The sequence below is a fragment of the Saimiri boliviensis genome, chromosome 15, assembly GCF_048565385.1.
Source record: "Saimiri boliviensis isolate mSaiBol1 chromosome 15, mSaiBol1.pri, whole genome shotgun sequence".
NCBI lineage: Eukaryota > Metazoa > Chordata > Mammalia > Primates > Cebidae > Saimiri > Saimiri boliviensis.
The window spans coordinates 23,604,763-23,627,026 of record NC_133463.1 but is presented as its reverse complement, the minus strand read 5'-3'; the positions used below and the strand labels follow the sequence as shown (position 1 = coordinate 23,627,026).

At 34.6% G+C, this 22,264-nt stretch overlaps 1 protein-coding gene across 8 annotated transcripts in view; it reads left to right on the top strand.

Annotated features, from left to right (window-relative positions):
- EYA1 (EYA transcriptional coactivator and phosphatase 1) overlaps positions 1–22,264 on the top strand; it is a 340,778-nt gene that overhangs the window by 178,320 nt on the left and 140,194 nt on the right. For 3 of the 8 annotated variants that reach the window (XM_074386773.1, XM_074386775.1, XM_074386774.1), the window contains exons 3-4: positions 7,595–7,644; positions 9,194–9,321. In XM_074386773.1, the coding sequence (XP_074242874.1) occupies positions 7,595–7,644; positions 9,194–9,321 (178 nt within the window). Of the gene's footprint in view, positions 1–1,291; positions 2,496–6,597; positions 7,645–9,193; positions 9,322–22,264 lie in introns of those variants that run through there. The other 5 variants (XM_074386777.1, XM_074386779.1, XM_074386776.1 and 2 more) reach the window with 5 other exon arrangements.

Genomic DNA, 22,264 nt, shown 5'->3' with positions numbered 1-22,264 from the left:
ATTAGTGGTCACATTACATTCATCATGCTTTCACTAATTTTCTTCATAATTACACACATCATTTATTTAATATTTTGTTTGGTTATATAAATAAAAATAATTAAATTTCAACATAAAAACATGTAATATGATACATTTGACTATAATGTGGGCAAGTAACTTGTATGTAAATGTGACATACTTTACATAATATTCCCACTGTTTTGATTTCATATAGTTTGTATATTCTTGATTTTTCAATATAAGTTTTCATGGATCAGAAAAATAATGTATTACTCTCTTATGTCTAAAATAATTTTTAAACAATGGAAAGCATGAATACAATAGCTAAATGTAAAAATTCAAACATTGGTTCATTCTCTAAACCTCAAATTTTACATTTTATAGAGCTTAGAAATAAATGTGGTTGCAAAAGTCTGTACTGTTTGATATCATAGATTGAATTACTGTAACATTACATTTTATCTGGCAACACTAGAAATCTCCATTACAAGCTGTATTTTATTTTCTGCATATATACTTTAGTATATTGAATAACTGACACTTCTGGTCTGAGAAAGTGTGCTAGGTGGTAACATAATTCTGTTTCTGCTGCATATATGAACAGATCCAATAGCAATCAACTGTTTTTTGACCTGGTTTCCCAAATATGGTAGATGCCCACGATTTCTTGCTGGTACTATAGAAAATGAAATCCTAGGTGAGTTTGCAGTTTAAGCTGTTGCTTATGTTTGACAAAGTGTTCTTTTCTGAGGAATTCAGACTGGCATACTTTTGGAGGTTGGGGGGAGCCTCTATTGTATTTTGGTCATTAGAAGCTTTTTATTTTGTTTGCATTGGAATGGTGTTTTCTTTTACAAATTAGCAGTATAAAGTTATGATTGAGTCTATGTGTTTCATTAGTTGATGATCTGGAAATGTATTGTACAGTCATGCAATAAGTTACTGTGATTTAAAAAATTTTTTTCATATCAATCAAGAGCCTAAAAGATGAAGGCTTTTTAATATTTTTTAATAAAAAGGCCTACTAAGTGGAATAGTATTACATGGGTGATGACAAAACAGTTTTAAGAAAAATCCAATGGGCATAAAGATTTTATTTTAGACCACAAAATTGGTTATGATGAGTGACTAGTATCAAAATAAACATTTGTATTTGAATGTTGGTATATGGCTGGAAAATTAAGATACAATCATTAATCACATGAACGATGCCTTCTTTGAATATTTCAAATCAACATAATGGTTAAGTCTTATCACCAAAGTCATGTATCTACATAAAACATATCTTAACTGAAGCTCAGTTCTTTAGGTGAGTGTTACAGACTCTCATACATAGATTCTGACGTCAGTCAGTAAGAATTTTTTTTTTAAATAAGCTGTAAAGGAAGACTTCTAGATAACATGAATCTTTTCCAAAAATCATTTTAAAATATTAACACCGAAACATTATCTGGTTCATAGCCAGGGAATTGTTCACCGAAGACTTGCCATTCTAGAAATCATTTCAGATTCATCCTTTAGGCTTTCATTATGAAACTGATAATAGCTTGCACGTTTGCTTTTTCGCTTTCTACTTAAAGGGAAATGGCCATTCTATTTTTTATTTCCCCCAGACCTGTTTCAGTACTAGGTACGTTAGAAAAGAAATTCTGAAAAGTAGTGGATTCCTTAAGTTTCAGGGCCTGAAAAAAGTTTTGGAAAAGGGTAAAAGATAACGTGTAAAAGATAACTACTCCCCAAAGATCTTAATTGGTAACTACTGTTGCAAGAGGAGATGTGTGTGTGTTGACCGTGTCTCAGGGAAGTATTCTCACACAGCTGTTTATTCAGATAGCGTGGGGTGCGTTCATTTACATAATTTTTTTTCAAGCAGCAAGGTTGAGTCAGAGCAGTGCTCCTTTCAATTGTGCATTTAAACCAATAAGGTTAGGACAAGAGAATAGCTGTGGTTTGCGTTGCAAAAACCAAAAAAAAAAAAAAAAAAAAAGCCCCGAGGCTCCATGGGCAAACCTACAAGGCTGCGCAAACAAATCGAGGGATGAGATTCTGCTGTTTCTTTGTCTAGGGTTCTCAGATGCTATCTGCGGCTGCTGTTTGGTGGGGAAGGAGCGCTGGGCGCAAAGCTGTTACCAAACAGAACGGTGGGAGCTGATGGCTCCGAGTTTGGGGCGAGGTAGAAACTCTCCAGTGCCACTTCCGACTTTAAGCCTTCCTGTTGCCGTCCACTGTGGCGGGTTTCTTCCTGGGGAGCGCGTTTTCGCTCAGTCGCTCGGCAGCCCGAGCCTGCGGCAGCGGCCAGGCGCCTGCCCCCTGCGCCGAGCTTTCCCCTGCAGAGGCGCTCCGCTCCCAGAAGCGCCGCGACTGCACCAGAGTGCCTGAGAGCCCTCGCGCGTCCCCATCCAGGAGCAAAACTATGTCAGGAATGGAGGTTTGCTAACCCAGAAAATTCGAAGGAACACATTAAACTGGTGGATGCAGCAGATGTAAGCCCTGTAAGTACAAGCTGACTGTTTGAAAAATTGTAGTGACTGACAACAGCTGTCCTGTGGGCAAAGCCCAAGCTAACAGGAGCGCTTTTATTATTGTTTTGATTTGTTTTCAAAGAAAAACATTATGGCATAGGGAAAATTATGACACTTTGTACCTAGTACTTTATGAGCCACAGGGTTCCATCCTAGAAGTAGAATTCCTAACCTCCAAATTATGAGTGGTTAGGTTCATTAAGAGATAATTACAAATTAATTGTTAACAAATACTTTTGTCATGCTCTAGATAAATAAATATAATACGGGCCATATTCTTGTAGGGAGATAACTTCATATCTCTTTTCTGAATTGCTGAACAAATCTCAAATATATTTGTGTGCTATTGAATAAAGCAGTACATCTATGTTCATTGCAACACATAAATAACTTTTCTTACCCACTTTAATTTGATGTGAAAATGAGGAAGCATTTAACATTTGAAAGGACAACAGATAACAACAATACATTGATAGCACTGTTTAAGGAAGGAAATCTTTTTGTTTCAATAAACGAATTTCCCAAACGTTATGTTAAACAAACTTAACTTCGAAAGATGATATAAGAAACATTTACCCAATTAATATGTTTTTCTCTTATTGACACTTTGTAAGGCTTAAATGGACCTTGAAATTAAAACCAAGATCCGTAAACTTTTGAATTATTTAAAAATATTTGCCATCCAAAGTCAGTATATGAATTGTTAATGACTCATGGGTTTATATTTCTTGGGAAGAGTTGTTTTTTTTTTTTCTTTTTTTTTTTAACACATTTAAGCATAGCATTTGCAAGAATTCAATAAATTCAGAGCTGTCATTGAATTTAGACAAACATTTTTACATCTTATTTCTTAAAAGGGCAAGGGATACAAAAAGGTGCTAGTTAAGCACATAGTGTAGTTTTACAGGTTTGGGATTATTTTATAATGTGTCTTTCAAGGTAGGTTTTATTTTATGCTTGTATGAGATTTTCCTCCAACAGTCTGGGGTCTGAGGACATGCACACATGTATAGTCCTGCTTTTGCATTATCAAATATTTGATAGTTGACTTTCTTCATGTTTGAGTTCTCCTAAGGCCCAAAGTGTTCAGTAAGTGAGCAAACAGTCATGGATTTTCAATCTTTGAACATTCTTTGCGGTGACAGACAGGGAAGTCTAATTTAGCCACTGTTCAGTTTTAGAGGGCCAAATAGAAGTCAACTGCTGTGTGAGTTTCAGACATGGTAAGTGATTTTCTCAAAAGAAAATTTTCATTTGTGAAAATCACATAAGAATACATTGTAAAGAAGAAAAACACTATTTCATTCAATATTTAAAATAAATTGATATTGATAACAATCCTTTAAAAATAGGTAGCATCCATGTGGTTTAAAAACTTGTTTTTGTTTTCATGCGGACTTTATTTTGTCATTTTCTTTAAACGATGTATTGCAAAAAGTAATGTAGTATACCTCATTAAAATAATCAGCAGTAGTATTAAAGCATTTATTTTATGAAGTCTTTGATAAAGAAGGAAATAGTGTTAACATTTAAAAAACATCTTCATCTCCCTAGAAGTTCATTTCAATTTTAGATTTAGGTTTTTATTTTTTTAATTTAAGTTTTCATTACAACACTGATGCCATAGTTGGAGATGTCGATTGAGGAGAAATTTTAGCAAGAATATATCCTGCTTAAAACACAGATCTATGGCTAAGGAAAAAAAAATTTTTTCTATAAAAGACACTCTGATGAGAAAATTGCCATTGTCTTTCAAATTTGGGAGTACTCAGGTTGATCTGTGGTGGACAAAACCAGCTTGCCTGCCAACTCTATTTATTTAGATAAGCTCAGTACTTTCACTTTGAAAATTTCTTTTCAGTTTGAAAAAAATGTTTTAAATTATAGTCATTTTATAAAAATTGCTTCTAGCAAGCAAAAAAACCTACGGAAAACCCATAATTTAGGCAAGTACCTACATTTTATTTGCTCTGTGCTGCTGAGATTTAGAATCCCTTTCCATTTACAGTTTACTTTTCACAGAACATTATTAACTTTTTGGCTTCATGCATGATCTTCTGTCAGATGCTTTTGATTTGTAATTTAGCAAAGTATAATAAACAGTGCAAAAGTCATGAATTTTGCTCCGCATCCTGAGCTCTGTGGTAGGGAAAATGTGATAAAATGTGTACCTTAAGTCTTGTTTGATGATCTCTCAAAGCAAGTTTGCCTTCTGGAAATAATTTCTGGGGTTGAAGAGCATGGTATTAACAGATTTAATGTGGCTATTCAATGGATTGGCGAAGTACTATGTGAGGTTTAACAAAATGAGAGAGACAAATTGAACATCAACAAAAGTTACATCTGTGAAGAATTATAAATTTAATTAGAAAAAAGGCAAACTTAAAAGACCTCATTAACTAATCAGAAGTCAAAGTTACTAGTTTAGGATTCTTCAATTCTAAGAAGTTCTGCTTGTTGCTATTTGTATTTTCACAACTCTGTCAATATGCTGCTATGGGTATTTTATACGAGTTTTAAAAAGCATTAAAGCGAAGTGACTTGATTCTAATTTAAGATGACCATTTGTTATGTTATAGAAAATACTTTTACACTCACAGAAGTATTTGAATTAAAAAATACTAGATTAGGAGAAGACAAGAAACATACTAGTTCTATGGATGTAAAGCAGAAAATGTGAACTTACTCAATGCCTCATGTCATTTTTCTAGAAACAATAAAATAATTTTCTCTTTTGAATGGAAATATCTGTAATTATTTTCTAAAAACATTATGGTTTTAGACCTTTACAACACAGAAACTTCCAGAGATATTATCAAACATGAGAGGAAATCAACAGCAATCAGAAATAGGTGTTCTTTTTAGATAAGTCATTATAAGACTCTGTTTCCTTCTGCACTGTAATCTTGTACTACACATAAAAAACTAAAAGCATGTGAAGTGTAGCATTTTGTAAACTGTAACTAATTTTGCTCACATCTGTGTCTAATTGTTGTCTGCATTCGCATTCTTGAGAGTAGATTTATTTTTCCTGGACCACGATGTGGATTCAGCTGACCAGCCTAAGTGAGGATTAGTTGTTTTAAAGTTATTTTGATTAAAGAGTCATTTTTAAATACAGTAACACACAACACATGGTTTAAATAATCCTTGAGACACAAAAGAATATATCTAAAGTATACTTAATGAAATGTAGATCATGCATATGGACTTTCGAAAGTTTTAGAGCATGAAAATACAGTAGAGTCTAGTGAAACCAGCATAAAAGAAATATGTTGTGAAAATTCATTTTTTCAGTGAGGAAATGTGGTAGAACAATTCTTGGTTTGAAGTTCATTTTTTCTTTATTAACAAGTTTGACTCTGAAATTTAAATATGATAGGTTAAAGCACAAATATAAATCTAACCAAACTTTCAAAGTATACAGTGAAACTAAAATTATATTTCCAAGATTGTACTTTCCAGCTAATGTTAAAATGGAAATGTATTTTAACATTTAACAGAAAGAATGCTTTAAATACTCTTTCACATAATTAAGCCAGGAGAGTTCTTAAAGCTAAGTTAGTTCTCACCTATAATTTATTCCAGGTGTATAAAAGTGGAAGAAAAAAGAAGGAAATTTATCCTTGAGGTATATTGCTGCAGTTTCTAAAGGAAACCGTTTAAACTTGCATAAGAACATTAATTTTTACAAAAATTGCAGACGGCCGTTATCACAGAATGACACATCTGTAGGCGCTGAAGTTTTTTATCTTCTATTCAAGCGTCTTTTAAAAATTGTTTTTCATCCTGCACGTATTATGGAGAAACATACCTAGAAATTTTATGTAACATTATACCAAGACAGTTAGACTTTAATGATGCTTTATTCTTGCAAGAAAGATAGTATTTCTTAATTCATAAATCATAATTTAAAAATAACAGGACTTAACAGAGGACGTTTGGTTGGATAACTGCAATGCCATTTGAGATGCTTCAGTTCTCATCTTTGTTCTGTAACCCTAATTGATGTCAGTTCAGGTTGAATGAAAATGCACATCAAAGATTTGGAATTCTGAGCCATTTTAAACGTTTTGCAGAATGCTCTCCTACTGAGGCGTTAGCCTGAGCTTAAAGCCGGCAAGCCTGGCCTCACCTGAGCTTTATCACCTGCTGGCAGTTTGAGTTGCTTCTGGAAGAAGGGCAGTAACTGTCAAAGCCTGCACGTTAGTTAAGTTGTTCAGTGAGGTCCTGAAGTACAGATTCATCTAGAAACAAGAGAGACTAAAACTTGGGCTTAATAGGATAGTAAATTGATTTTTAAACTTTCTGTTTTCTTCCTCAGTTTAAAGGATGGAAAATCCACCAAAAAAAGCTAACTACGTTTTCTAGTTTACCGGACAGAACTGAATAAGAACTCATTGAATTTTAAATTGGCGAGGGTAAATGAGCACATTGTTCAATGGAGTGACTTTGGGTATGAAAACTTGCCTTTGCCATATGTAGTTAGTCCAGCATTGTCTAAAAGTTGCCCAGAAGCTGTTTTAGTGAATGTTAAATGACAAATAGTAAATGTAGGAGAAAACCATTATGATAAGGATAAGAAACTGTCAGGAGTCAAAGGGGTGGGCGAGAGCTCTATTTCAGCTGGTGATAACAGAAGATGAAAGATCTTCTGAGGATGCTGGCGGATTACTGCTTGAACTATTGCTGTTAAACATGCTCATTTTGTCAATCGCTATTTTTTTTCCAAGCACCTTTTCCAAGCTGCCTGGGCACGGCTGCTTTGCATGTTGATTGGGGGAGGGGTAATCCCGTTTGCAGCTGTCATAGGCCAGTGATGAATCACTATCACGTCATTTGGCTGCCTTCCCCCCTGACAAGGGGAGGAGGAGGATAGACCTGCAGGAGGAAACAACAGTTGAGACCTCAACTTAAAGACAACATGCCTTTCACTGCTGCAGTACCCTCCTTTTTCTCCTTTAGTTAAAAGAGAGCATTGTTGTTCTCAGCCATGTGCTCTGTATAATTAAGAGCTGACACGGAAGCAGAGTAACAACAGCTTCTAATTTTTGTACCCCTGATCACAGGTGCAAACATCTCAAGCCAGTTCAGATGTTGCTGTTTCCTCAAGTTGCAGGTAAGGATATTGTTGATATTTGACGTTTTTGGCTATTACCTTTCTGTGACCCATATCTATTTTTGTCTAGTGTTTCTTAATTATTTCTATTAATAGTAACAGCCTCTGTTGGAAATTACTTAACAGTTTGTGTGTGTGTGTGCTTGTAAAACATTTTAAGTATGTAGAAAGGGAATAGGAACCTCAGTTTGAAAATGATTATGGGCTATAGTTTCTGGTGTTAGGAAAACTGTAAATGTGTAATGAGAATCGGGAGGGAAAAACTGGATTTTAGACCATTTCTAGTTTGAATTCAGAATATTTGGGGAAGTCAAAACTCACTTCAGAAGTAAAATGGCTCATGTTAAACTGTTTTAAAAACTGATATCCAAAGTCAGTGTAAGTGCAATCTCTAAATTAAAATGACTGTAGCTTTTATTGACCTGTTAGGGTGAGGAGCAAATAGTATTAACTTTATATATGTAAATATTAAACCTCCTCCCATCTTTTTTCTTAGAAAAACATACAGAGTTTAAAATAAATGGGCCCTAAACTTTTAAGAAATTGGCTGTCAGAAAATAATGGTGTCTAGGTATGTTTTTAGTGACTTTAAATAAATTCTGTCTTTACTAATAGGGTATTAAATATAAACGTATAGTTTTGAAATTGTGAACTTGAGTAGTGGCTTTTGTACCTTTTATAGAATAAGTAACTGCAGAGTCTAAGAACTTTCAGGGGGCATTTAACTGGTTTTATATGGTTAAAATGCAAAATTATAGCATTGAAGTAGAATTGTTCTTATTTCCCAGAGTAAGTGACAGCTGAGGTATTCCGAGTGCTAATGCTTGCAGGGACCCACTGTATATTGGCCTTATCCCTTTTCAATTGGGCACGCTGTATGTAATCCACAAAGCAAACAAGTGAGCCGACATCATAATGTTTTAATGCTGCATTTGTTTCAAGGGAAACAGAGGAACAATTAAGTAGTTTGCCAGAGTAAACACATGCATCAGGACTATCTCATTCTCTGTCACCAGACCATAGGTTTCAAGTGTTTTATTTGGTTTGGAGACCCATTAAATTACAATTGGGTGGTAAATTATAAGGGAGTACCCTAGTGCTAATTTATTAGATGAAACAGATTCCACAGAAAAGTGATCTATTTCTATTTTACTTCTTTACATAGTTGCCTTTTTAAGAAAAGTAATGCCTTTGGTCCTTTTTAATATAAAAAGAATTATGATGACTATTTTTTCTTTGAAAATTAAAATAGATGTCATTGTCTCACATTAGACCTTGTGACTTGATGAACTGTGTAAAACATGAAATTTTGAAAGCTTCGTGTGACTGTTTGGCTGGGTAGGTAAGGCAAGTGACATCTTTTGGTAGTACCTATGATGAAGGGATGCCTGAAGTCAAAATATGTGATGAACTATTTTGAGTCTAAGAAATAGATACAATGGGACTTTTGTGTGAGTGTGTTTCAAAGAAGGTGTCAAGTCATTAGCGCATTAAATAGTGGTGTTATGAATTTGGTACATCTGTCAAATGGAAGGCTTCTTGTCTTTAGGTCTATGGAAATGCAGGATCTAACCAGCCCGCATAGCCGTCTGAGTGGTAGCAGTGAATCCCCCAGTGGCCCCAAACTCGATAACTCTCATATAAATAGTAATTCCATGACTCCCAATGGCACCGAAGGTGAGTGTCTGCCTTCTCACTGTTGACTTTCACCTTGTTTCTTTATCAGTATATGCTTTGTTATTAGGTGGTTATGATTTCAGTTGTCAAATTCATAAAACTACTGTTGTATTTCCCCTTTAAGTAATAATGTGATTTATGAATCAGTATTCATTGTTAGGAGCTTCACATTGTAACATTGCTTAGGTTGGCTTTATTTTGCCAAATGCATATGCATATATACACATAGATATTATACATATATGTGTGTATAACACTTTTAACTTTTGAGTATGTTTTATCTTTTTGTTGATCATGTCCATAGTGCATATCAATTTGTGTTGTTTTGCTATATGAGCAATGAAAACTTGAAATTATTTCCTTTATTTTCCCTTTTGTTATTAAATATAACTGAATTTGTTTAAATGTAAACATTGGACTGGATTGTTTCTAAATATCAGTGAGATAATTTGTGTGCTTAGTGTTCCTATGGCTTTGGCTATGAAAATATAAATAAGTAAAAAGCATTGTTTATGAAATATACAGCATCATTTAGGTGATATACACACAATTTATTTACTTAAAGATTAAATAGTATCCTTTAAATGTAGAACAATTATGATTATTTCCGTGTAATTAATACATATGAATATTGACATGAACTTTAAATAGAAATGCCTACTTTGATCTATGTATATTAAGATTAAACATATAAAGTTCTATGTATTGTTGCTACCTGTTATGCAGTCACTTAGGTACTATGCATATTGTTTAGAACTTCAACATATGGAAATATATGTTACATATTGCATTATATTTCTATATAGACTATTGAAAAATTATTTCTCCATAGATGATATTTTGCTTATTTATTCATTACTAAGCCTCAGGACCTTGGCAACTCAAAGCATACCTTTCACTAGAAGTTCAATGAATTATCCGTGTTAGAATTTCATCCATAGACAAAACTCTTAACCATAATTTCTCGGTAACCATGGTGACCTTTCATCACAAAATTTTTAAAAAATAAAAGTAAGTGCTGTAAAGTTACTGTCCTTTCTGGTGTGATATTTGGATGTGTATTAGTGAAGGCTTTTGAAACATACAATGTTATGTAATTTTTAATAATAGGAAAAGTATAAAATAAGTTATTTCTGATATGAGATGCTTTGATTTTTATTCCAACAGTGATTTTTAAATGTGTCAATATTCTGCATTTTTCTTGTAGCATAAATACTTTCAAGTGTTTATGAAAAATGGGTACTATCAAAAATTGAAACTTTGCTGATGTAGCAAAAAATTAATCTCTGAATAAGATGCCTTTTTATCTGAAACTTTTTTCTTCTCATTTGATTGGCAATCAGAGAGAAATTTAAATCATTTATAGGAAAGTAGTCGTAGTCTGTAAGCGGATTTTATAGAGCAAATAAAATAAAAGCAAGCTGTCCTTTTTCCTCTTCTTCTGGGCTTTGACTTCAGGTGAAGCATGCCTACTGCGGAGTGCAGACTGGGTGTGGATATAGTCACCCAGACCACCGCAGGTCCGTGTGCTGGCACGCCTCATGCGAGCATCAGCGTGCAGGGCAGCCACTGACAGGAGCTGCAGAAGGCCCATAGGTGACCTTTAACGGGCATTTCCATCATTGTGAAGTCAGATAAGACAATCATTCAAATTAACTTAAAAATAAGGAAGACTAAATATGTGAAAATATTTTGCTTGATAGAATATACCAGTACATATATGGAAGAAGAATTATGAAATACTAATAGTTAATCTTTTTGTATATGAAGAAATGAATAGGAATAAGAAGTTTTCATTTTCTCAATGTTTTATTGGGAAGTCATCTCCTGTAAAACAAGAACCACGCAGTACTGAAACAGAGTGTGTGTTTAGGGTTCTCTCTTAGATGGTATTGTGTGAGTGATGTGTGGTTCGTTTTCTAACCATATGTAGAGTAATAATATATTTCTGAGTATTTACTTTTCCATAACTTGATATCACATTATTTAGGAATACTGCATTTTATTAGATTTTTACGTAACTAAAATAAGTTTAAACTATTAAAATATTTTATGTAATTATGTGATCTTCTCAACCAATCCGGGAAATAAACAGAATATATTCTTTATCTTAAAATAATTAATTGTTTTATGTCCTGGAAATGAATGTTTTTAGACCTAATTTCAGACAAATACACAATTACTTATCTCGCCCTGTTTTCAGGCAGTCTTCATTAATGTACCTTACAAGTGTTGTGGTGGTTAGAAAATGAAGTTAGAAGGTATTGATGTAAATGAGAATAAATGAAGTTTCTCAATCTACTGGGATACTGTTTTATTTTAGTACTCAGTTTGAAAATATGGACCCAAACTTCCCTCATGATCGATGTTACATGTGTGTTTAGCTACATACAATGTTGGAAAGTTCTAGGCTTTTATTAAGTGTGTGAATCAGTTTATCATGCTACTTATATGTCTCATATCTATTTCATTCCTCTCTGTCACCACTAGAGAAGTTAAGCTTAAAATTAGTGAATTCATTTATGTCTGGCAAATTTCTCTGGAATATAGTCATTATAGATTTTCCTGTTTCTTCTTTGAAATCTTATTTAGTTTGAAAACAGCAGTGTTTACCGATGAATTAAAGGAATAAAATCAAGAAATTCATTACAATTAAGAGTCTTTAAAATGTCAATCACCTCCCCTAATTCTACAACGAATATTTCCAGCTACGTATGCCATGATTTATATTTAAGTGACTTTTCCGCAGCGCAACTGAAAATCATCTCAGCCCAATCAAAATTAATTAGGTCAACAGAACTTCCATTTAGTTTACACAGTGGTTGGCTTTGCCTGCATTTATATAGTTTGTCTTTTTTCACTCAGAGATATTTTTTTATTTCCTGCCACCACTTGTTCCTATAATGAGGCTAAGAAAACAAGAAAATCTCCTCTATCAAAAACCATAACTTCATCTGAAGAGCAAACAAGAAGGAAATGGAATGGAGAGGCAGAGAATATTAAGTTTCTTCTTAAGTCTGCTGCCAAATTATCATAAGACTCAATGTTTGTAGGTTCTGTACTCACAGGCTAGTGCCTATTTTCATGGTTCATCTAAGGGATAAAGACAGAAAGACACTGAGCTACAGCCTCAAGTACTGTGCTTTTTTGTTTCCTACATGAAATGTTCTTCAGTTATAAGTGTTGTTTGAATGTTTCATATTTCAAAACTTTCAATTATTCATATTTTTATACATCCTTCCAACCCCTCTGTGAGTTGCTATTGTTTCAGTTAACCATTGGTTGGTTTCACCCGGTTTATACATCTTTGCAGTATAAAAATATAAACAGGTAAAAATAGAAAATAGCATAAATGAATGCTTGATTTGCAATGAGGAAAGCACTGTAGGAAGTGATATGTTTCCAAATGAATTAATGCATATTTTTGTTACTATTAAACAACTCAAGCTTGACCTAGAAGACACTAATGGATGGTTATGAAAACACTAATCGTGGTGTGTCTTTTAACTGTTTCCTCTCTTCCTTTGGACAGTTAGTCTGTGAGGCCAAGATGGAATAGAAATGTATTATTCTATTCCATGTATTAGAGAGATTGTTAAAGCATAGAGTTTAAGAAATAGGCTGCTTGATGATACTTATATTAGGTGAGCATCAAATCTGAGAGGATTTCTAATGTTTGGGCATTTGCGTAACTCTCCGTGGTAAAGGCTTTGTGTTGATATTTGTGTTTAAGTGTGAGAAGTAGTTGGGAAAGGTTCCTTGGAAGGATTCTGGGCTGTGGCCCTAAAAGGATTTTTATTTACGTATGTAATTAAGGCCTTGTTTGCAAAGCAGTGATTCTTTCCATCTTTGTTTTCTCTGGTTGTCTTAAGTCCATGGGAGCTTAAGATTGGTCAGTTCATATATTGCTGGTTTGAGTGTTTATTTTTGGTTGTCTTGGAGTAAGGAGTGAGGAAGGCCAAAAAAGCGTGAGCAAGCAAAAATCAGAACTCCAATTCTGAGTTTTCTGTATTGTAAACTTAGGCTCAAACTCAAAAAGAAGCTTAAACTTTCCTTGAAACAGATAGATTTGTCTTTAGGTGACACAAAACCAGATGCAATTGGAATCTTCACTGCATGTAGGGTTTCAGGAATTCTGATGGTAATTCAAATAGTAATTTTGAATTGGTGTATCAGATTTCCAAGGTGATAACAAATACAATCTTGAATTAGGTTAATTAATTTTCTGCATTAAAATTTACTGTGTATTACATATTTTAGGATAATAGGTTCAGTTTTAGAAATTATCAGAATCCATTTTAAGCTGTTTCATCAGTTTTACAAAGCTTAGAACACTAGTAAATTATCTGGATTTGTTTTTCTCACTGTCATTTTAATTTGGCAAAATAGAGTGCTGTCTAACTAGATTATTTTTAAGAAATCTGATTTACAAGAAATATCTAAAGTGGGGCAAATATGTATAAAAGTAGGGTTTGAGGCTGTATTTTATAGGCCATGTTTATATATTTGTGGTGAAATATTCTGTTGTCAATAGAAACATGGTAATATAACTTTATTATTGTTGACATTCTGCACAAGATTTAGTTTCTGGAAGATTAAGGGACATTGTGAATAAAGGAGTTTCTAATGACGTTTTTAGAGTTTGTCTGTAACCACAGAATTGGCCTCTTATAAATTGTTCTGAAACAAAAGCCATGAAAGAATGAACAAGTAATTTGATAGGATTTAGTATTTTCCTATGTTGCATATATAGGAATAATTTTCACGTATCTATTGCTAATTAATTATAATACTGGGTAATATTTATTAGTAGCTTATTATTAGTCACTGTGCTGACCATTCTTTGCTTTGTTTTATTAATCTGTAGAAAAAAAATATTTTTAACATTGTCAGAATAATAGCTAAGAGTCTGGGCTCCACTCTTTGCTGCCTGTGTGATCTCAGATAAGTCAGCTTCTGGGTGGCTGTACAATGGAGATAATAACAGAACTTACATCAGGCTTTCTGAGGATGTAACATAAAATTTTTAGCATAATTGAAACTTACAAGTGCTCTATATTTATTAACTGCTATACCAAATGTAAGTAAGTCACTTCTACAGTGTGATTTTCATTTTATGCACAAAAAAATCCAAAATGTAGTTAGACACCAAGTTTAAAGGCACATGGCTTGTATTTGGTACCACTGACATGTAAGCTGGTATTTGAATTTGAATCTGTCTGACTCCAGAGCCTGGGTTTTTAAATCACCATATTATTCTCTGGAGAGAATATATGATTTGCATCATCTGCAAATGTCTTTTCTAATATCTTTTATAAAAATTGGTGCTTTCATTGCTACATTGGTCCCTTCATGGCTGAATAATACCATTCCCTAGCAAGCAGCAGAGCTGTGCAAGAACCAGTGTCAGAGGCTTTGATGACAAAGAACTTCATTATAGGATGACTCCTCAGGGTGGTTATAGCCCGGTCTCGAAGTTCTGGTGTGTGTGAGTGTGTAAGTTTCCTTTCTGTGATCCACGTGCACATTATATTGCATTATTAGGTCAACTTTAGGGGGCTATTTCTTGTTAGTTTTCAAAGCTTTAGACTTAATTATAATTTCATCACCTGTCTGCCTGTGTTAAGCCTCTCTGAAATCAAATTGAGATGGGAAATCATCTCTGCTTTTCATTATAATGGTCATTATCATATGCACATTTGGAATGGGGCAGTTTGACTGTGAAATTTAAAAACTGGTGGCAGTTTTGCTGCTGCTTAGAATACATGTTTTCTATGTCAGAAAATACTTCTAAGTAGTTGATAAATGTGGTCACACGTTTCTTGTCTTTGAGAAACAAATTATACAAGCGAAGCAACACTATGTTGACATTTATTGCGGGCTCCATTGGAATGGTAATGATCAAATCTGAGAGTTGAGAGCATGCCTGGGATGTTCTAGGATCAGCAAGGAGTCCAGTGTGGCTGGAAGAGAAAGAAAGAGAGAGAAGCTGGGAGTAAAAGAGGGAAAGTCAGAGGAATAGAGGGGCGGCACGTGTGAGCCTTGTATGGTGGCGGACAGGCTGTAGCCTCTAATCTGCAGCTAACTCTCTTTCATAGTAAGAATAGGAATGCCAGTGCTGACTGCCTGCAGCCAGGCTTGGGGTTTCTAGAGCTAGGCTTCTTGATAAACTAAGGTCTAGATGTAGACAGCTTTTCCCCATTTCCAATTGCTATTAGTACAGAGAATCACAGTTCTGTAGCATCTCTCCCCTGGTTGGGCCAGAACTTTGGTATGAACAGAAATATATCTCCCTGAGAACATCCAACTTTCTGGGAGAAACCTCTGGTTCCCTCCCGGGATATATGTGAACATTTAGTGAATGGTTGTATTTAGGCAAATTCATATAACTTTGGTCATAGATTCCCTGCTTTAAGTAATTCCTGATTTCTTGTGATATCCAAGGATACCTTGGTGTGAGCAGTATATAGATAAAGTGGGGTCTGTTATATTTCTTTTCACCTTGCTAACTTGGAATAAGGGCCAAGAGTAATTCATTCTCTTCTCTTTTACTCTAAGCATATAATAAAAAAACATATATACATTTTACAAATTTTCCATTTTCCCATTTTTTTTGCTTTGGGTAGGAAAAAAATTATCTGTCATATGTCTGTCTTCGGTGACTGCCAAATATTGCTTTTACTATAGTAGAGAGAAAGCAAGGGTTTATGTTAACTTTTAGGACTCACGATTATTTATTAGTGTGAGGTTATTATGATTATGTTCATAGTAATTTGCTAGTTTTATAGATTCTTGGTTTTTGGTGTTTTTCTTTTTCTTTTCTTTTTTATTGGCATGCCTCCAGTATCCCATTATACCAAAAAAAAAAAAAAAAAAAAGACAGACTCTACCAAGCACATTCCAAAAAGGTACGTTTATGTACTTCTCATAATACAAATTAGGAACTTTTTTTCTTAACATTGTAACATGAATCAAAATCTATGTTTACTCATTTTATCATTGCATTTATTGCTAATAAGGGGATTTTAAGTAGAAATAATCTCTTTATCAAAATAAAGAATATGAACTGCATTGACTAAGTTTTTGAGTACATCATATGCCCTCTATATATTTTTATCCTCAAACGATCTTTAGAGTAACTTTTAGACACCTCGTTTTAAAGTGTATACAGTGTATTAGCTGTGTTGGGGAAGAGATTCAAAGGCATATCAGGCTGATTTCAAAGCCACATTCTTTACACTTTAAAACATGGACTCCCAAATAACACTGCTTAGGTTACTAGCCAAAAAGCTGAGTTCTTGCTAAAATAGTTTAGTTTCCCTAAGAAGTGTTTGTGTTACCTTATCTAAGATTGTGGTCAAGATGAAAGATATGCAACATTCATTTATATGTGTGTTTCACCTGGAAGGGTTTCTAAGTTTCTTGAAGGAGGGTACACACATGTTCACTCTAGTGTCCTTAGCATCTAATGGGAGGCTTGGCAGTAAAGCCTAATTTAAAAAATTGTTGAATGAATGCCCCATATTACTAAGCCCATAATGTACATGAATGATGATAAGAGAGGAGCATTCATTATGTTTATTTGCAATACATTAACAGATTCAATAAGTATCTAAAGCCTGTTTTTCAAATTTTTAAATTGATTATTTCACAAACAGTTCATATAGTAGCTATGGGCTGTCCATCCACAAAACATCCACAGTCAACATGGTTGCTGGTTTTGAATTTGACTTATAGTGACTGACTTGCTTTTGATACATAGTAATTAACTGCTTCCTAAATATAAACTTCAACTGTTAGTATATTAATAGTGATGAAGCAACTTCCAAATAGTCCAAGAAAGAACTGAATGATATAAAGATAAGGCAGTTAGTACACTTAGAGTTAGTATGTAGATGGTAAGATGGTAAAGGAATGATAATTGGAATTAAATATTTTGAAGGTGAGGAAAAATTGCAGAAGCAAGGATATAGATATATATTTTCACTGCAATAAAAAAGTAGAAGTGTGTATGTATATATATATGTATATGTGTGTATGTATGTAGTATATCTGTACTCTGTATCTACAATTACATTCTTAATTAATTTGAGAAATGTTTAGTAATTGATTCTGTCTAGAAATATACCAAACTCCATTCTAGCCAAGGAGAAGTTCACTATTTAATGTGATTTACCACCATACTTTAAGAGAAGGGCTATATTCTGCAGAGGAGGAGGACATCTAATCATGACTGAAGTGACTGTGGATTGGGAGGATGTACATTGGTGATGCTTAACCTGAGTCCTGACGGAGAGGTAGGAGAATACTGAGTGCCATGCCAGGAAGAAAGAACTTGATTTTTATAGCTGTGGCAAAGACATTCCAAATGGCAGGAGAGGAAAGGGAGAGGGGTAGATGGGGGAGAGGGACAGAGAGAGAGAGTGGGAAAAGAGAGAGAGAGAGAGAGAGAGAGAGAGAGAGAGAGAGAGAGTGTGTGTGTGTGTGTGTGTGTGTGTGTGTGTGTGTGTGTAAGATGAGGAACATGCACAGAGATGGGGCTTAGACAGCCAAAGATGATGATGAAGGGCTCTAGAAGATCAAGAATTTGGATTCAACTGTATAGGAGCTGTGGGAGCTGAAGGCTTGCTTGTAAGTTGGAAAGTGATATGATTGGGTTTGTGTTTTAGAAATACACTTTGGTAGTATTTTGAAACTGTATTCAAGGGGTAGTGGGCAGTAGGAAAGGACTCCAGGTGAGAAATAATGAAGGCATTTTATCTGGAATCAGCTGCTTGTTTACATATTATCTTTTTCTTAACAAATCTGATACTTGCCTTAAAGAGAGAATGTGGAAAATGAGTAATACTAGAAATATAGGAAGGCAGCATTGTATGCTTGTGAGAGCAGTTTGTAATCAGACTCACCTGAACTAAAATATATTAAAAAATCACACTTCTGCTGTTTATTCATGGCAACTAACATATGCATTTTGAGAGCAGAGCGGGGAGTTGAGAAAGAGTCCTGAAGTTTCCTGCCTCTGTTTGAAGCTCTGCCACTTACTACATAACAAGTGTGATGATGAATAATTACTTACCTGCTCTGTGACTCTGCGTCCCATAAACTGGTCTCTAAAATGAAGATGATAATACCATTTACCTGTACTGTTGCTACAACAGTTCGATGAGTTGGTAAAGCACTTAGTACAGTGTCTGACTCCTAGAAAATGCTTAACGTCCATTGGCTATTATTATCTATTACTTCTGAGCCTCAGCATTCTTTGCTGTAGAATGGCATTGCCCCTAATCATAGGGTGATATGACAGTTAGTCTATTCAAAATACTAAGTGCAGTTATTGGCATCTACTACGTGCTCAAAAAATAGCAGCCATTATTAAATAATGTTGTATTTTTAAAAAGAAACATATCTTCTGGGACTGGTTTCTGTATCATCTCCATGTGAGGAAAGGATATATTCTCCTTCTTTGGGATCCCTCATATCACGCATGGCCTTTGCAGATATTTGGAATACTTGAGGTTCTTAGTAATTACTTGTTCAACTAATACTCAATGTAGGTAGGGTTTATGCCTGGGTGCCCCTGTGAGATGGTGAAGGATGGGAAAAAGACATGATCTGAGGTGTACATTTGGAAGATTGATTACCTTTTAGGCAAGTAAGCCATTTTCCCACACTAGTGTGATTGAGGTTGTAAGTCTGAGCCAGCTCATCTGCTTCCAATCTTCATGCCCTAGGTTATTTTACCACCCGCTAATTTGCAACATATACTGATACACTTTTATTTAGTGCCCTGGTATTCTCGGATCTTCTTATTGCTGTACCATTTGTTGATTGTCGAGATTGATATCAGAGGAATGATTAAGGATGATAAAACCCTATTCAGAAAACATTGGGCTTTTTGGGCTTTTTGCCATATCTTTTATAAAAGATATGGCAAGTAAAGAAACATGAAACTAACTGTGTTAACATGGACTATTTAACACCTTTAAGCTGCAGTTTCCTCATCTATGAAATGACATAATAATAATAAATATCTCATAAAGTTGCCATGAGGAGTAAACAAGCTATTGCTTGTAAAGGGCATAGCAAAATGCATGGCATATAGTAGGTGCTTAATAAATATCAACTACATTTAAAATTATTACTCCTCCATTCTAAAAGTCTACTTTAATATTGCCTGTGTCATAAATTGAGAATATCGTATTGCTATCTGGAATTTTTTTATTGGCACAATCTTTTCATACTGCTGTGCCTGCTTCCATTATTACAATAGGCTAAAAATATTTTGATCTCACTTTGGTTTCTAAATATAATGTATCTGTTAAATATGTATCTGTTAAAAGTCATTAAATGGCACATTTAAGATTTATGCATTTAGGTTATATATACATTTTACTTTAAAAAGAGCCAAAAGCAAGTATGAACTCTAGTTAATGATATGAATGCTGAAGTGTTTAGGGGAAGTGTATTATATCTGCAACTTACTTTGAAATACATAAAAATAAGATGGTTTTTTGAAGGATAGATTCAGAAAAGTAAATATAGTAACATACTAATTGTAGAGTCTAGACAATAGGTGTTCACTGTGTAGTTCTTCCAGCTTTCCTGTCTTTGTGATAAATTTTATAACAATGTTGGGGGGAAAAGGAAGCAAATATTTGTTTAGTTTTTACTGTATGCAAATAAATCTGCCAGATTCTAGAAGAAATACAAAGAAGTATATGGTACTACCCTTGTGTTAAAGTTGATTATACCAATTGGATCATTTTTGTTGTATCCAACTGTACTAGTTTGTTTTCTGTTGCTTATAACAGAATGCTTGAGACAAGGTAGTTTATAAAGAAAAGTAATTTATTTCTTGCAGTTATGAAGGCTGAGTCGAAGGTCAAGGGACGGCATCTGGTGAGGGCCTTCTTGCTAGTGAGGACTCTGCAGAATTCCAAGGTGACACAGTGTCACATGGGGAGGGCATGGAGCATGCTAACATGCTAGCTCAGGTCTCCCTTCCTCTTCTGATAAAGCCACCAGCTCGCCTCCTCTGATAAACCATTAATCCGTGAATCTATTAGTCCATGAATGGAGTAATGCATTCCTGAGGGTGGAGCGCTTGTGATCCAATTACCTTTCAAAGTTCCCACCTTTGAGTACTGACACATTGGGGATTAATTTTCAAAATGAGTTTTGGAGGGAACAAATATTCAACCCATAGTACCAACTAAATCAGTTGAAGGAGTAGGGGGAGAAAATACTTGGGGAACATAGCACCAGCTCCAAGAGCTGACTTTTCTTCAAGCCCAGCTGCTGAAATGGCCTGCTGTAACCTTCAAACCACTTTACCTAGTAACTACTGAAACAATGTGCCATGACTCCAAGACTAATTTTACATACTGCCACTGGTTACCAGTCAGAGCTTGGTAGCCCTGCAAAGCTTCTCTAATGCCAAGGAGCTTTTCAAAACAAAATTTGCCATTTCTCTTTCTAATAAAACCTCCAACCTTCTCTTTGTTCTTAGGACATACTGAAGACCATCCTGGTCTACGTGTGTGTTCTGAATTGCAATTCTGAGATTTCCAAACAAACAGAATATTTAGAGATCTGTCTCTGTATTTTATGTTGACTATGACACCTGTCTTAAGGAACTCACAGGCTGGTGGAGGAAGATGAGACTTTTTTAAACATTTGCAAAAACTAAAAGGTAATATACCAAATAAACTATGAGGACTAGAACTTTCAGTCTGTGGCTTACACTTCACCAGAAGTTGGAGAGCTAGTACCAAAGGTCTGCAAATTCAAAAGCTTTGTCTGTAGGGTAAGGAAATTAACAGGCCAAATATATATTTAACTCTTTAACATATTGACATTCTGTTATGTTTATTAAAATACACATTTTTTTGTCTACAGATTCACACTAGGTTTTTGTCATACACTTAATCAACAGATTAAAAATAAACTCATTTGCATTCTGAAATATTTTGGTGTTAGAAAGAGGGCTTCATTCTCAAGAAGGTTAGAAGCCACGGATCTGAACAAAAGTGCTCTCAGAGTACAGAAGAAAGAGCTCTTCAGCTTGCTAAGGTCTGGCTAGGCTTCAAGGAGGAGGTGGAATCTGAGCTGAGTATTGGGAAATGGGTAGAATTTGAATAGGTGGAGAAGAAATGGAATGCATTCTAAATGAGGAAACAATACAAACAAAGATAGGATAGTTTGGGAGACTGTGGGGAGACCAGTTTAGCTGAAGAAGGAATTGATAATAGATAAGGTTGGAAGGATCAGTTGTAGCCAAACTGTGGAGGACCCTGAATAGTAAGCTAAGGAATTTGGACTTCATCCTGGAGCCGGTAGAGAAGCCACTGAATATTTTGAGCAAGGGACTGATTCAGTGAAAGTGTTTCTGCTATTAATCTGACAGCAGTTGCAAGGATGGCTTGGATTGGGGGAGAGATGAGCATTAGTATGGAGGCTCATTTAATCGGCCCAGATTGTAGGTGTTGGGAAACTGAGCTAGTGTGGCAAGAATGAGTTGTAAAATGTAAAAGAACATGGAGTTGTAAAAGACATTTCAAAGGAGCAGTTGCAATTTACCATGTATTATTTCTTTTACAAAAAAAGTCAATTAGTCTAGACTGCCCCGTAAGTCATTGCACATGCTGATATTAATATATACTGTACTTTCCATGGATAGCATGTCTTGAAATGGACTAATATTTCTTCTTGGCCATGTATACCCTTAAATTCAAGTTTAATCTGGATGTGTTTATTTGGTTTTCTTAAGATTATACCAGGTGTGATATTTTGAAGAACTGTTTTTTCTGCCTTTCTTTAAGATAAAGAAGATGACCTTAACTTTACTCTTTGGAGAGGTAATAATCATATGACTACTTTATAGCCAATCCAAACATAAAAAAAGTCTTGGTTTCTAAATGGGAATTAACTAAAGAAAACACAT